General features: G+C 35.4%; 2 protein-coding genes across 2 annotated transcripts; both read right to left on the bottom strand.

Annotated features, from left to right (window-relative positions):
* Window positions 1–2,122: 2,122 nt before the first annotated feature.
* Window positions 2,123–7,463, bottom strand: LOC128997145 (zinc finger TRAF-type-containing protein 1 homolog). Its single transcript, XM_054422730.1, has 6 exons — window positions 7,029–7,463; window positions 5,277–5,515; window positions 4,701–4,912; window positions 3,934–4,094; window positions 2,958–3,160; window positions 2,123–2,354 (listed from the first exon to the last, which is right to left on the bottom strand). Exons 1-6 carry the CDS (start codon window positions 7,251–7,253, stop codon window positions 2,327–2,329), a joined length of 1,068 nt encoding a protein of 355 aa, XP_054278705.1. The 5' UTR covers window positions 7,254–7,463; the 3' UTR covers window positions 2,123–2,326.
* Window positions 7,464–10,901: 3,438 nt separating this feature from the next.
* LOC128996643 (neuralized-like protein 2) lies at window positions 10,902–16,660 on the bottom strand. Its single transcript, XM_054422063.1, has 2 exons — window positions 15,747–16,660; window positions 10,902–11,340 (listed from the first exon to the last, which is right to left on the bottom strand). Exons 1-2 carry the CDS (start codon window positions 16,474–16,476, stop codon window positions 11,225–11,227), a joined length of 846 nt encoding a protein of 281 aa, XP_054278038.1. The 5' UTR covers window positions 16,477–16,660; the 3' UTR covers window positions 10,902–11,224.
* Window positions 16,661–17,608: the final 948 nt, after the last annotated feature.

The following is a 17,608-nucleotide window of genomic DNA, read 5'->3' as shown; positions in this document are numbered from 1 at the left end:
TTTTGCTTGTGTTGTAATCCAAATCTGTTCAAATCTCAAACATTTTGCCTTTATAGCCTGTATTTCTGTATTTGTATTAATGTATATTTCTGCATTTGTATTCTGTATATTCTGATTGTATATTTCTGAATTTGTAATTCTGTATATTTCTGAATTTGTATTCTGTATATTCCTGTATTGTAGCTCTGTATATTCTTTGTATGTGTAGCCATGTTGCATCATGATTGCTATTAAGTATTGGTATCATTTGCCGTTGGAATTAATTCCCAGAAGCTCTAAAAGAGTCCTCTTCTCAGTCTTCTCACAGCCCTCTCTTGGGTTTAGTTTGACAATCTTTTGATTGATCAAGCTCTTAATACAAATTACTCCTTAAAACGGATCAATAATTTATGTATTCGTATTTGATAATAAGTTGAAACGTGACTATATTTCCTGGTGAGTTCGATGCTAAACGTATGTTTTTCTTATGAACCAACAGTTGTAGTTTTGAAGAGGTAGGGTAAGGCAATAGAAAATTATTAAAAACCCTGAGGCTAAATAAACATTGCAGAACATCTATCAAAGACCTTTGAATATATTGATAGGGTCTCAAACACCCAATCTATCTACTTCCCTGATTTAGACAAACTGGCACAATATACCATACTAAAAAGTAGCAAGCAAGTCATATGGTCCACCTTATCAAAGAACACACTTAAGTCTTTTAATTAAAAAACAGTGCAGGGAGTAGTTACCTGGGATTAATTTACATTACACTTTCCACTTTCCTAGGTTATAAACATGCTATTAGGTGGATTTCCCTTTGAGAATCCATCCAAAATAACATTTTAAACTGCATCACACATGACATATTAACTAACTAGCATATTATCACTCTAATTGAAATTAAAAGCCAATAGTATATTTCGTACCAAGGGCCGAAAATGAGGTTTTGCCGGCTCGAGATAGTTTTTAAGTTCGAGACGAAGTCGAGAACTTAAATCGATCGAGAGCTGCAAAACCATTTCGGTCCATGGTAAAACGCTATTTTTCACCACATTATACCATATTTCCAGTATTCACCACTATAATAATGCACACTGATAGTCAACACAACTACAACTTTAAGGTTATGTGAAGAAATAATTCGAGGAATCAGCAAAAATAAAAATAAATAGTTGCTAGGCAACTGTGACAATAACACAATTCTATTGCAATGCTATGGATTTTGATTGTGTTTTTAAAATGCATTCATGTTTAAAGTAAGTAAGCGGACAGCTGATTTTGCGGCCCCGGCCTGTAAAAACCTGCTCGGTCCCCAAATTACGATGACAGCTGGCATGGCCAGCAAAACGTAACTTTCAGCCACGAATTAACGTATGTAATACAGCCAAAAACATCATAGTGTGGTGAAAAATATATACCTATTGACCTGTCAACATTGCAAAGCTTTGGGTCTATTACAACCCAAGAATTTTTTCAAAGGATTCCTAAGAATCAATGTATTTCTTCTGCTTTGTGGTGGATTAACAAAGTGGTTTTGTATCAACTCTAACTTTACTTTTCACTTTGACATAGGCTTCAAGTTAATTGCAAGCTATTTCAGTATATTCTTAAGCCATCCCAATGTTAACTGATTATGCACTTTTTCTAGATGTGAATATCTATCTATCTAGTCGAGTAGTGGATATGTATATATATCCACACAATCTTTTCTGGGTGAACAGAACAATTTTTACACCAAGAAGTCATTTGTTGGGTTAGTAGAAGTGTATAATAAACTGTCATTAAAATCAATTTTCATTTTACAATTTTTGTCTGTCCGGAAAGGGATATGAGATGTCTAGCATGTATTAAGCTGTAACATCACTCACAGAGGCAAAGAGGTTGTTGGTAAAGACATGAGCACAGGTAATATTATTATTTTATTTGATAAACTTTAAAATTAAATCATGACACAACAAGTATACTATATATAAATATACATATATGTATTTTTAAGGTTAAATAAATAAAAGTAATCTATTTGGCAAGTATATTAAACATTTATAGGATATTAAGATAGTAAATCAATATAATTACTAAAGCTAAGGATTCAGCATTAAAACACTCATTACCATCCACGAGAAGAAAAAACGTAAAGTAGATGGTTTTAAATAATTTAATGTAATCCCAAAATAAATCAATATACAAACCATGATAAACAAAACAATTTACGACGCAATCACTAAGTGAAAAGACTACGTGAGTGAGCGAAGGTGGTGAGCAAAACAGCCGAGTAATTACAAAACATAATTTGGCTTCAGGTGAAGAACTTCCTCGTCAAAACTGGAACATCTGTCTTTCTTTACTTTGTAATCAAAAACATGATGAGCCTGAAACAGAAAATAAACCGTCATACTTTTGCAGTTGAGTAACATTTGATTCTATGTTCATTCTTCAAATCGTTTTTATTGACAACTAAAGCTTTTATAGCTTTTTTTAGATAGAGCATTATAACTTTTCTGTTGGAAAACATGTCTCACAATTTATTGTCACAATGTCCCTGACAAAAACCGGAGATATGGCAAATTACAATAGAAATTGGGCTGAAAATGGATACACCTCTTTGATTACAGAATAAAAAATAAAACATAAAATTATAATTGTAACTTGGTGTGCCGAATCCTCGCACGGGATATAAGTACAATAAGAAAGGGTTTCAAGAAACTTCTGCAACAAAAGTTTCAAAAGGTGGAATCTACATTTTTTCGAGAGCTTGAAGTTGGAAAAGTTACTGTTGGGATAATATTTTTTAAAATTCTATGAAAAACTATATGGAATTACTTGCCCCACAAATTTCAAAACTTATAAGTCTTTTAGGTAAGGATGGAAAAGCCTTATGTACCAATCAATATTTAAATCCTTAACATACGGAAATGAACAAAAGTTACAGTACGGCAAATGGATTATTTAATTCACAGTCCCATCTAACAGACCTGAAGTTGATTGCCTTGGCCGCCAGAATGCGGTTACACTCGGCAGTGTCGAGCAAAGGCAACGCAACGTACGGGCTCTCATTGTCTACATCGGTGAAGTCAAATTTGTGGATCTTCGGACTCACTTTCATGTCTCCGAACGGGCCTCTCAAAACGAGGTAATGAACACTCAAAGGCAGAGTGGTTTTCGTCTTAAGAATCAGCTGTTGGGAAAAAATACAACCAAGATTAGAAAAACGACTTTAAACCGACAAAAATATACGTGGTAAGCCTGATGGGGAGTTCAAACAAAAAATTACTTGGATTATTGATGAATCAAAAACGATCAATGGCTCTTCATAAGTTATAAATATTATTGAGCTTCTAAACAAAATCAAAACTTATTCATTTTTGTAATTTTAGGTAATTAAACATTGTAGGAGAAATTTACTTTGCAGAAATATGTAATAATCACAATCCAAATCTGTTCAACTTAACATCTTTCCATCTTTGTTTCAAAGGGACATTGTAATTTCAGACTAAACAAAAAGCATCCACATAGATGACTCAATTCAGGATGTTATTCGCAAAAGTGAGTCACCGATGAGGGTGATTACCTATGGTGATCGAGGTCGAAGAAGCCTGTAAAAAGTCAATAATTATCACATCAGTAAACACATATTATTACCAACTAAATTTTACGGAGAACCAAAAAAGTTAACTTTACATCAAATTAAGATTTTGAATTTACTATCGACTGTGTATCCAAAATATTTACAACGAAACATTTCTGAGAAATTAATTAGGAGACAAATATTTCATACGGTACCTGTGATCAAAATACAAACCCAGACCAGGGACGCTTCACGTCTTCTTCTATTTTCTTTTCTCCGTAGTACCTAGCTGGAAGGGAAGGAAGACACAAAATTGCTTAGGTTAAAAGCTACTTACCTGCGCTTGCGATGAATCACCTGGCAAACCCCAGGGCCAACTTTACCTGATAGGTCATGTCCCGCTCTGAGCTCAGAGTTGGGTCACGTTGGCTGTTGTTGATTCGGGCTTTCACCACCCATTGGTTGTTGAATGCTGAGAAACGACTCGTCTCGTAAAACAATTTATGTACAAACTCGTCGGTCCTGTACGGTTTCATCTGCAAATCTGGAAAAAATGTGTTTCAGAACAGTGGAATCTAAAAGATGATGCATTCCCTGACTACCAGATCTTTGCCACAATTAAGGTTTACCTTATTACTCAAATTCCAACTCATTCGGATGGATAATTTTATTAGGCTAGTATAGAAAATGGCCTACTGTAAATTATATGAAAAACTATACTGATTTTCCAATCACACATTACTGTGTTCATGCTTAAAAATTTGAAAAATAAAATAGTTTAATACTGATTCTTCTTGCATTGATCTTGAATCGATTAGAAAAATCATCAAGCGTGACACATTGACAATTTTAACTAAGAGCTTAATTGTGGCTAAAATAAGTCATGTTGAGACACCAAATGAGTATAAAGTATTTTAAATGAACATTGAATCAGGACTTCAGAAGCTAACCATACAAAATTGATTCCTCTCCTTGTTGTGAAAAACATAACATTATTGTAAAATAGGCATAAAACAATCATGAATTTAGAGGGTTTAAAAACTCCTATGTTCAAAAGGATCTCCGAGGTTAAGCTTCTAATCATTTATAAACCACAAACTGCAGCATAAATTTAATAGAATTTAAATACCAAGGAGTAAACAGGGCTCACCATTAAATGTTATCTTCTCGTAAGACAACAAGTCAAAAATACAATCGTACAGGCGTTTCTCTTCCTCGTTTCTTTGGTCCATGACAGCCAGCGCCTCCATGACCTCAGCGCCTGAGCGGTGTGGGTGTGCGCACGCAGCTGTGTGCTCATGAGACTCATGATAAGGCCCACGCCACGGACAACCGATGCGGCTGTAAGGACAACTGGTGATCCTATAAACAAACAAGTTGATATGGTTAACGTCAAGCATTCAGCATTCGTGTTACACGGTTGTAGATTTGACTACCAGAGAAGGACACGTTCCAATTCAATGTTATTTGTTTTCCAATTTTACATATTTTTTTATAAAATTACTATTTTTAAATTATTCTCGTGGTCATGTAAAATGTGCTATTTTAAAGACAAACACAAACAAATCATCAAAACACTTGCATAAATTATTACACACTGTTTAACTAGTCTATAAACAACATTGGTCAGAATCTTTGATCCACTGAAGAAGGTAGATAAAACTAAGAAGGCCTATAAGGCTAACAACTATATTAGTAAAATAGGCTGCTATTGTAGGCTACAGACCTTTCTTCACATAGTGAATCTTCATGACGTTCCAGTGTGTTTCGAGGGAACTCTTTGTTACAATACTGACACTCAGAGGGAAGCTCACTCACAGCCTTCTCTACAGCGAGGTTACGTGATGCAGAACTTTTGCTGATCTCGATGCGACAGTTGGGACATGTCGCCATCTCATCTCTGAGCCGCGCATCTGCCAAGACGTGCGTAAAACATCCGGCGCACATCAGGTGACCATTGGTGCACTGCAAGTAATGTAATATTCAAGCTATTGTCTCAGTATAAAATATAGAGCATTATTTAAGCTTTTAATTACCAACACCAGAGAGCCATTTTCAGAACACCTAGTGAAGCGTTTACTTTAACACAACTGGTAGTTGAGTTATAATCTCGTCATACCTACTAAGTTAATGTCCGCTTCCATCTCCACCCACACTAGGAGACAAGGGGAGAAAAAAATACCAAGGGGAGATGGGTTGACTCTCACTGCAGCAGAATGTTCTTCAGGTAATTAAGAAATTTGAGGGGCCGTCGGGAGCGGGTCAGCCTGATCTTCTGGTTTGAATTGATTAAATTTGTTTCATAACTTAAATAATACGTACTATGAATTATTCTCTGAATTCGATGAGACTGCAAAACAAATTATTCTGGATTGTGACAAACTTGGGGCTAGACTAAGGGCCCAGTTTGGTCTAAAGCAGCCAGGTGATAAATCAGACGCTAACATTGGGCAATAGCTCCTGCACCTGGTCAAGGGCATGGGTTAGGCATAACCAGTTACCAATTGGGCAACCCGCAATTGGGTTACCGGTATGCGCAATAAGCTTCGGTTGACGTGCTAGGACCCTGAGTCCCTCTCTCACAATACTGTAGACCTAGTCGGTACTTTGGTTTACAGTATACAAAATAAGTAACAACATATTTTAAAAAAGAAGAACGAGTACCCATAGGCTTATTATGAAACACGAATACCTACTTGAAAAGAACCGGTACGGATCATAAACATATGCAAATTATGTTTTTGGTCTGAAAATAAACATTATTTACCTAACATTTTTCATGCGTAGGCTTACGCAGCCGATGTCATTGAAATCCATGGTGATGGTTTTCGGCATCAACCGCATCGTCAGTACCTAGTTCAGGAGTCACTGGAATCACTAGTTCACCACGTCGTCTAAAAACTACTAGAAAAAGCCAGAGCAAGGGGAGTATGCATTCCTGCATTCCACTTGTGCGCCAATGACCTCCCCCCAGCTAAATTACCTGGGCGAACTCCTCTGACTTAGTCTCAGCCTATCCACTGAGGATTCCACTTCATAGTAAGGGCGAAAAGTCTGGCAGTGATATACCACTGATGACGCGGTTGATGCCGAAAACCATCACCATGAATTATTTAACAATGCTTGTTAAATAGAACTGCCAAATACGTATATTAATGCTATTAGTAGAGGATGCAGGCCAACAACGTTATTTGTTCATGTTTGTGATCAATAGGTACTAAGTTTTATTCTAGTAGCATATTCGTGCTATATGAAACAATTTTATTCTAGCGTTAGGCCCTACATTTGAAGATAACTTAATTTACATTGTTGATAGGCCTAGTCTAGGGTAGGATTGTCCATCCACCTAATAATTATAGGCCTACTGTTAGTTGCAGTGGTTGTTAAAATGTTGACAAGGTTTCTGATGTTTTTTTAAAAACTTTGCCATAAAATTTATCCAGAGTGCTGAATAGATCCAGGCAAAATATACAATTACCTGGTATATAGCAGCTCTGGGAAGATCCAAACAAACAGCACAGCAAAGAATACCACCGAGCCTCAGTTCTAGTTTGTCTGGTTTATTGTCCTGAGGATTAGATAGTTTTCTTTTTTTAGCTTCAGGTTCTGAAAAATCTTCAGGCTTTTCAGTTTTCTCAATCTCGCCAGCTGGAGCTACATTTTCTGTTGAGCTCGATCCTGCTTCTGTGTCAGCCATTTCCATTGTCAAACCAATGCTAGCTAACGTTTCGATACACCAAAAGCGTACGGTTTTGAAAAACTTAATAATTGTTGTTAACAGTAACAGTCAAAAAGTATCTAAAAAGCAATGTTTAATATAATTTAAAGGATCCTCAATTCTAGAGTAACTCAAATCAAAACAACGAAAAGCAGACACGATAGATATCACAATCACAATCAGAGAATGACAGTATACAAGTCCAGGGTGCCAGCTGAGCTTTTAGCATTGATGCCATACAAAATTCCCACATTTCCCCAATAAATTTTCCACTCTTCCCGATCCACCAAAGTTGCAACGTTCCAATCACAAAGATAAAGGAAATATTTTTATATAACAAGTTTTTACTGTTGCACTAAAATTAAAGTTGTGCGTTTATAAAGGAATCCAGGAGTCCAAACTAACAGCAGTTATGTTACCACATCACACAAACATATTGGGGTTTTAGAAAATCGCATAAACGTGCATTCATCAGTTTCAAACTAGATCCTTTGAACTTTTTTAAGTGTTTTGATCGATTACAATTACAGTGTGTTCTAACAGTAATGAACTAAAAGGAATGTCAGTTCGATAAATTACTTTTTACAAGATCTAACCATATATCTGATAAAAATATCAATACATTAATATAATAGCGAAAACAATATCATTGCGTATACTTGTTATTCATATACATAATTTTTCGCAATGCTTACGAAAATCCCCCCGTCGAGGGGAAATTTCCCAGCATATGGCATCACTGAGTATCAAATCGCCCAATGACCTGAACGCTAACAGATGTTATGCGCAATATCTGGGTCCTCTTGTTCAGCAGCTGCAAAGTCAGCTGACCAGGAATCAGCCGTTCTTTGTTGGACTGAACCTCCACATTATTGATTTTTTATTTTTACCATGCACAGAATGTTGGAGTCGGCTCAGTAGGAGTAACCCCTCCCTCGTTCTACCAAAACAGACTTGCTTGGCGCTAAAATTTGAATACTGAACTTGATTTTTTTTCAAAAGCACTATTATTTAGTAGCCTAGTACTGTAAGATCTGTATTCAAAATTTTAACCACGATGCTAAAAAAACGTGTAATATTATGGACAGACAAGATTAGTTTCTTGTCTGTGCATGTATAATAATAATATTAAGTTGGATAAAAATAATTATTAAAAAATGAGGGGGCAGTGTTGTACTTTGCCCTAGATACCACTTGTGCTGCTAGACACCACTTAAGTGAACATTGAATATTTCCTATGTACCTTACTTTTCTGTGCTTTCGCTAGGGGGCTGGAACTAATAATGGTGGGTATTTTTTTATCCACCTTTAAGATGATTATTGTTTACTTTGGCCTTCAACAAACACACAAATGTAACTGAAAATGGTGTTTACCACAAACAAATAAAAAATAAATGGGTCGTCTCCTGTAAGTTCTTATTATGCTCTTTAAATAATCCCTCTAGTGTTAGGGTTTGATCTAATATAGTGAAAAGCCAGTTGAAGACCAGAATCCTGGATTGTATCATTTCATAGGTCAAATTAAATTGTTATTTTTTCTGTAACTACACAATTGAATTTTGGATTGTAAAATTTCACTGTAAAGTAGGTCTACACTGCTACACATTTATAATATTTAAATTACAGGGAACTAACAGGATTGGGCCTAATACATCACTGGCGTACATCCTAAACTCTCAAGGAGATCTAATTGGGGAAGTGGAAATCCCCAGTTGCATAGTTATAAACTATCTTAGGTGTTCAACAAATTCAAAACACTTACAATGTTTCAAATGTTGCTACCATGACCTCTTGCACCAAACATGTTTTTAAAAAAATGATGCAGGATGTTAAATTATTTTTTTCAGTGGTCGGTTCAAGTAGTTAGAGAAAAGAATTTATTTATAAAAATAAATACCTCTTCCTTAAAAAATAAGGTTGCCATAATGACACAGAAAAATAGTAGGGGCCTACACATAAAATATCGAAGGATTATACAGCTATAAGACTGATTAATTTTGATGTTTGCCATATACAGTAGATGATTTCTCATTATGGTCAATGAACCTCTTAATGTTTCATGAATAATAATTTTCAAAAAGGATCTGTCCAAATCATAATGTTTCCAAAAGTTCACAAAAAATTTTGATAATGTTCCTCTAGAACCAATAAACAATCCAATCACCCCAATTTTTGAAATTTTAAAATTTTGCTTGAAATATTCAAAGGTAGAATCATAATTTTTTTTCTTTTTTTCATTTACTTCGTTAGCTTGATTTATGTTTATTTCAAATCGAATTGTAGGATCGAGAATTATGCCTTTGTTAGTTTCTCTTTCGATCAATAAAATATCTACTCTTCTGGTGCTTCCGTTAGAAGAAAGACAGTGTACTTCTTCTTGTACTTCCCATGTATTATACCTTTTTCAGAAGACATTTGCTATACTTCTTATTTTGTGGTGCCTTGTGTTTCTTAGAAGTTCACCAAACGGACAGAAGCCAAGGGCATGTGCAAGGGTTTCAATCTCACCACAGGCATGCCTGAAGCGGTTATTGCCCTGACTTCTGCCGTGGAGAACACACACTGGCACCACATTTGCAATCATTTTTATACTGTCTTTCCACTCAGATTCTGACAAGCCTTCTTTATTAATAATACTTTTATTTCCCGGATTATAGTCCTTGAAAAGTTCAACACCTTTACCCTTCTGTTTTAAGCTTTTCCAATTTTCAAACTCTTTTCCTCTTAAGTCATTTCTTAATTTTTGGGTATTTATTGTTTGATTACGATCAATTTCTTCTAGGTGTAATTTTTTTAAACAAATTGTTTCTATCCGTTTAAATTTGTCTTCATTTATTGAATAACAATTTTTAACCCGTCTGAGTATTTGTATAGAATTAAGTTGTTGAATATATGCTTCCCATTGAGCCTTGATTAATACAAGTCCTTTATATTTTTTTGGGCTGTTTAACACTATTGGCTATGAACTGAACTGGGGGTATCCTTTAGGTTCTAATTAATTCTAGTTTCACCAGATTTTATAATCCTTAAAACCTTAGATCAAAGCATTTCAACATGATAAAAATAAATGGTACCAGCAATCTGACACACACTTTCTCCGGTTAGTTGTCAAAAATCCTTATCATGGGACTGGAAGTAACTATGAGTTTTTATGGGGAAAAGCTACAATCAATTTTTAACCGTAACTTAACAGCGATATAACATTTTGTTCAGAGTTAAAAGGGCCAAAACATAAAACTTTCACAATTTGTCAAGTTGTTTTTGCAGAAATTCAATATTTCATTTATTGTATACGTTTTTTTTATAGGAAACCCAATATTTTAAAATTTAAATTTAATAAAAAAAACTTGGATATAGGCTACAAAGATTTGTACCCACATACCAAAGTTTGCCAAAATCGGACTACATTCACATATCACTTTGTAGGTAGGCCTACCATTTCCTTGGGTTAAGTATGTTGGTAAAAGTTTTCCTTTAGCAATAATAACACCTCAGTAAACATTTACTGGGTACGATATCGCTACTGTGCAAAGTTCAGGGAGACCAAAATCTTAAATAAAAGCATTTTGACAAAAATAATACTTTCCCTATAGGCTATACTATGTATTTTTGGGGGAAAGTAAAAAGCACACGTTACAAATAAAGACGAAATACTTTATTTAGGAACAAAGTAAATCAAATTTGATTATTACTAGGCCTTACCACTTTGAGTACAAACAAAAATAAATAATACATTTTATTATTATTAGGGTATGTACATACGACCATTTACACAAGCTTAACAATAAACATAGGCCACTGGAATTATCTAGCTAGTCCAAATTAATCACATTCACTTTTTTGGCGGATCCCATTAATTATGACGAATAAAATAAAGCAATTTCTAACTGCTAACAACAAATAAAATAGATATTCGTTTTCATAAAATATTATTCTACAACAGACTTGATTTTGGCTTAAGACTCGTACAGTAGGTAGTCCTTGAGAGCTTTGGGCAAAGGAAGGGACGAGACGGCTGTTTTCTTTATGTGCTGTAATATTGCGTCCCTGCATGCGCTTTGAAGACTGGAAACTGCAACAAAAGTTAAAAATGTACTTTAGAGAACCTTACACAAAAAAGGTTGAATATTTTAGCGACATTTGGCAGCATTGCTCAACTCTTGTCAGACAATTTTCTCTCTGTGGATTATGGTAGTGTATTTTTTTTAAATAATCCAATGCATATCTGTTTTTAAATTTGGTTCACTTGATTACCACAAAATATTGAGAAATCGCACTATATATGGGTAAGAAGATTTCTACGTTTTCTCGATCATCAAATCCCATGGGCTTCTAAAGTTTAGGTATTAACCATAGTCAGTATGTAAATATAAGCATCAAAATGTATACCAGGTGTTCATTCCAACAGTAAACACGTAAATGATAGCCTAATGTGATGGAATAATAATTCAGTAGAGTCAAAAATCCGAACCAATTGGGACCATAGGTAGTTCATGTTAGCGATTTGTTCGGATTTTCAAACATAGCCTAGAAATGCCTAATAGACACATAATTAGGCCTACAGAATTAAAAATACAGTTATAGGATTACAGTGAATGAAATAAAAACAATGATTTTTGTACTTAGGTATTTTTGTTACATTGCTGTTAGCCTATTCGTTACTTTAAAAAAATATGTAGAGTTATACATTGGAAACGAACAAAACACAGACTGGTTGGCACGTTCACATTTCCCTGCCGGCACAGAAAACATATTACTATAACCCAGAATGCCAACCGCATGGTAAAAAGCATTTAGTGTTTTGAGAGAGCTTTGCCTGTCAATCGTAGGCAGCGCCACCAGTGTTGCCATGCACTCAACCGTTTCGCACTATGGTTGTGTTTTACTACACCTGATTCAATAAGTAAATGGCTAAACTGTATAACATTCTGGTTTTATGAGGTTTTTATAGGAGAACTCTGTTTGTGTTCTACGTACGGGTTGAAGAACAAACAATACAATGTTAGTTAATACCGCAAGTCAATTATTGATATTTTAATATTTCTTTTGTATTGACTTGTGTAGTTTTGAAAAACAGGATTGTTACTGCAAAACGCTTTAAATAAAGGACGTTTTATTATTATTTTTGAGGAATCTTAGTAAGTTAAGTATAAATTCAAGCATTTAATTTATAGTAGGCCTAATAATAAATACCCCCGCCGCAGCAAACCTGCCGACTAAACGAATTTCCATTTGTCTGAATTGATTTTCAGTTAAATATATTTTAATAACATTAGGTTTAACGAGTACCTAGGTTTGCTGCTACAAGGAAACAAATAAAGTGTGTTTTTGAGTAAAATATTGATAGCTTAGTACAAAATAAATAAATTTGCCAAGTTTGATCAAAATATATCCACAAACAAGCAAACTACAACATTTGACAATATTTTCCATAAGAATAACATGGGAATTTTAAATTTACAATTTTTTTAATTTTCTCCGTTACTAATAATCGAACAAAAATACTTTTACATACTAAATTATTTGTTTTTTTAAGCTCTTTAATAAGGTCTAAAGAGAAATCGGGAAATTTTGTGTTTTGAGGGTCAAAAGTGAGAAAAACCAATTTTTACCCCATAAAACCCCCCGTAAAGCCCCGTTCCCATGGTCCGATCGTGCTGGTTTGCGAACTCATTCAAGTTTATCCCGCTTTACACCTTTAAACCAAATTTCATCAAAATCGGACAAAAATTACTCAAGTTATCGCGTTCACGGACGTATATATATATATATATATATATATATATTATATATATAAGTCTATATATATATATATATACATATATAAAAATTTGAACGAATGGAACATATGTTTAGGCAGTTCCATTTAAGCAATGTTAGCCTAAATAATGTTTAAAATTTTCGGGCCAAAAACGTAATTTGTTTAGGTATGTTTATGATCCATACAAGATATGACACTGGCTCAAACCTGATATAAATGATGATAAAAAAAAGTTTTAATAACTTTAACCCTAGATCTGGCGGTAATTTTATTCACCACTTGCAGGCATATTTTGGCCCTTTTGTAGTGGTACCATATATTTTGCAACAGAACATTTTTATTTATGAATATAAGTAGGTTCCGGTACACACATATATATATATTTACTGTTTCAGTGATAAATGTTGAATATAATATGTAAAAATAACTTCTTCCTAGCAATGAGTTGCAAAGGCGAAGTAGCGTAAGGTCTACAAATTTTTTTATTATTAAAATTAGAAATTTCAAATGCTACCCTTTTTACACATTTCATCTAAATGTATCGGTAGCCTACTGGTAAAGGTTGTGTGAAATATGATTCCCAACGTAGAAATATCAATATTTTTTAAATAGGCCTACTCATAAAATAAAATTATAAAAAATAAATTCTATATAGGTAGGCTACGTATTTTCTTTTTTGAAAAACTACCAAATTTTTTTGTCACGTTGGAAATAATAGAATGCATCAACAGAAAATAAAATGATACTGTTCAATAGGAAATAAAAGATCTTTCTGAAAATAAATAGTTAAATGTACCGTAGTTGAATTCTAACATTTCTGAGTAATTTACGTTGGAATGAAAAATTTGGAAGATTGTTTAACAAAAACATAGCCTAATTTTTGTGACATTTTTAAAACCAAATAAAATTTGTGCAATCAACCTCATAGATTCAGAGGAAATTGTAGAGAATTTATTGTTGTTTCAGAATATGTACTAGGAGCCTATACAATTTAATTGAAAATCGCCAAAAACAGCTGTTTTTGTAATCAGTTGACCAAAACTTTCCACCGCCAAAATCTATTTTGAACTCTCTAGTTTTTCAAACTATGTTTCTCGCTACCTACATAATACCATAGACAATAGAGTAAATATAGACTGTCAAAGAAAGGTTTTGCGATCTGCCGCTAGAGCGTTATCGCCGTTCGATATCGGTTATCGGTATTCTATTCGGTTTCATCGTTGACTACTTGGCAGCTGTTAACCAGCACTACCACTCTTGCAAACAAAATGCTTGCTTGCTATATCGCTAGTAGCCTATCGTCTTCTGCAATCGTGTCAAAATCATGAACATCCTCCGCGGCTGTGTAGATATCGTTATTGAATGCCGTGGTCCCGAAACGTCATCGTCGTCCACGATTGCGGCAAAATTGAGAACATCTTCAGTGGCCGTGTAAACATTATCGTCTTGCGCGATCGTAGAAAAGGCGTGATCATTTTTTACCGCGGTCATAAAAACGTCGTCTAGCACGGTTGCGGTTTAAGAACATCTCCCGTGGTCGTGTAGACATCATCATTGTCTTGCGCCGTCATGGAAAAGTGATTGTTGTCTAGCGCAATCGCGGTAAAATCATTAAATTTCCTTAAATTTCATTTAAACTTTGATATCAAAATAAAGACTAGGTACCGTAAATCCCAACTTTTCAAGACCATTTTGAAATTCAAAACTAATACCTGACTTACCCGTTTTCCCCGACTACTAGACACCCTAGTTAATTAGATTTTGGCCTTGCAAATATAAAAGAAAACCTTCCAATAACCCGCTCCTAACATTATGGATTAGGCTAATAAAGAAAAACTTTGAATCATTGTAATGAAACTACAAAAGTATAAGTTAGCCTAACAAATATATGTTTAAAAAAATAGAATATAAATTATGGCATTTCAATTAATTTATTGCTTAATATTAAATAAGTCAGTAAACTCCAATTCCGGGGAATTCCTCCAAAGTTGGCAACACTACTCCCAACTACCAAGTTGTTATGGAAACGGGCGCTAGCGCTTGATGCTGCAGCGGTGTGCGCCGTAACTACACATTACCCCTAGCGGTCGGCACCGGAATATACGCCAACCGCAGCACAAATGACAGTCTATATTTATTTCTTTTTTTTGTCTATGATAATACTCACTCAATAATGTTTTATACCGTACATGAAAATGAATCCTCAGAATCTCATATTTCTAATGGTACCTATAAGATTTATTGTCGCGTTTTAAAACAGTTTTTATGGTATTTTAATAATAGGAAAACCCGACCCATGTCGTATTGGTCGATAGTCGACCAGCGCCACTGAGAACTCACGTTTTAGTGGTCGAAAATCGACCAGCACCACTGAGAACTCATTTTTTTAGTGGTCGAAAATCGACCAGCGCCAGATAAATGGTTAATTTTAAAACAGCTTGTAAAACTGATAAAAACCACCATGATGGGTGATTTTAGCTACTGTAAGTGGGCCTAACTTAACTAAGTTATAATGTACATCAAGCTAGGTCCTATGTAAACAATCCTTCGCCTAGCAGAAGGTACACATCTGATGTCTATTGTACATATTATATAGCCTACCGATATCTGAAAATATGATCTTTGCAAGCTTGTCCAAGATTACCAAACGTGTCAGACAGTTTCAATATCAGACTGTACCTATTTTAAAAAGGCCTAATATCTGGAACGTAACCTACCTCCATACAGTTGGACTATCCGAACTTGCTTAGTCGTACCATAGATATCCACAACAGCATATAGTGGTCCTTCCTTAAATGGAATGTCTTTAGAGCAAGGTCCTTGATCTTCCCCATTGATTATAAAATGCATCTCTGCAACGTCTCCTCTTCCCCGTCCACAAGGTATGTACACTACTCCGATTCGGCTTCCTACGTCCGTTGGAAGTATGTCATGAGAAACATCTGATGAACCTGATGGTCGTAGAACGCTACGTGGAATAGTACCACGAGATGTTCTTACATTGTTTTTATCACCTAAAAAATACTTGCTGTCACCCTCAGCCTTTGATGGCATACCGATTATTGGAGCCTCCTCATTGGGCGTCTTTACACTGGGACCATACACATAAACATTGTTCTGAGTTTTAGTTATTGCGTATATCCATGAAGTACTCATGTTGGTCAAATCAGGGAGGGCATACTGTGGTAACATTCCACCACAGGATGCTGCTGTTTGAGGATCCATTTGGGTTAAACCTAGGCGCATATATCCACTCCAACCCCGTTCATTCTTCTCAATTTCTACCAAAAATATTTCACCAGGCATCAACGGCTTTTCACTAAACGTTAACGCATTTGCGAAACTAGTTTTACGATATGCTACGGTATTGTCATCTGACAAAATAATGTTATCGCCGTGATAAGGATGAAACCTAGACACAACTTTCTTCGAAATTTTGTCATCCATTATTACGGGCTGAAATTCCGATTATAATTCGACCATATACCTTTTGAAATGTGTGACATTGATAGTTACATCACGCATAAGAAATACACAAACTTTGTTAATTTTAAACTAAATCAAAGCCCGACGACCGTGTAGTTAGACCTAACCTCAAATTCCAAAGAAAACTGAACTGAGTCCGACTTCCGTCTCCGACTCAGGACTCGATTTAGACCTGGAACTGGACTGGACTGGACCGGTCACTGGCCATGGTCACCTTTAACTACAGGCCGCGGCCTGGTAGAATTGGCAACGTGGCAGATTTACATGACAGACAAGTGACATCAGCCCATTAATTCGTACTTACATTGTTTTTGTCATACTGCAGTAAAAACAGTAGTTGCAGGTCTAAAGTAGCATTTTTACTCTCTAGGGAGTAAAAATCAGTTGTTGTCAACTCAGTTGTAAATTTCGATTGTAAACGATTGCATGTATCGAAAATATGTATCGATTCGTGCTTCGTAATCATTTCAACCTACACAGTCTACAGTCTCTTCCCATAGCATTTTAGTATTGCTGATACATTAATCCATTCCCACACTCAACACTGCTCACCTTTACTATACTTCCTTCACCGTTTTCTATGTCGTGGGCATGCTTCCATCCCTTCTCATAGCATTTCAGCTTTGCAGATAGATCAATCTAACTGCTACAAACGGTTTTCAGTTCCCCACACTCCACACTGCTCACCTTACTACTTTCACCTCTTATCCTACGTCGCGGACCTGTTTCCCTCTCTCCCACACTCCGAACAGCTCGCCTTTACTACTTCATTCAGCAACTTCCTACGTCTCGGACCTGTTTCCCTGAAAATCACTGAAAATGTACTCTAGGGACAAATTGGGGGCGAAGCGCTAAAGAAAATTCGATTTTTAATTAGGCCTACGATTCGCATGTGTGCTAGATAGTAAGCTTTAAAATAAAACATCAATCGTAACGGTTGGTTAAGAAGAACGGCTAGAAAAGAGGCGTAACAGGGAAAATCCTTATTGTAGTAGGTAAGTATATCTGTACTATCGTTGGCGGGAATAGCAGCGGGGCGCGAGTTGCTGTTTTGCCCCTACCGGGCGCCTGCAACACCGCGATACGTCCCGCC

Source organism: Macrosteles quadrilineatus, unplaced genomic scaffold (assembly GCF_028750875.1).
Source record: "Macrosteles quadrilineatus isolate MER2022 unplaced genomic scaffold, UCM_ALF_1.0 Scaffold_6__1_contigs__length_79288215, whole genome shotgun sequence".
Taxonomy (NCBI): Eukaryota; Metazoa; Arthropoda; class Insecta; order Hemiptera; family Cicadellidae; genus Macrosteles; species Macrosteles quadrilineatus.
This window is presented reverse-complemented; position numbering and strand designations above follow the sequence as displayed.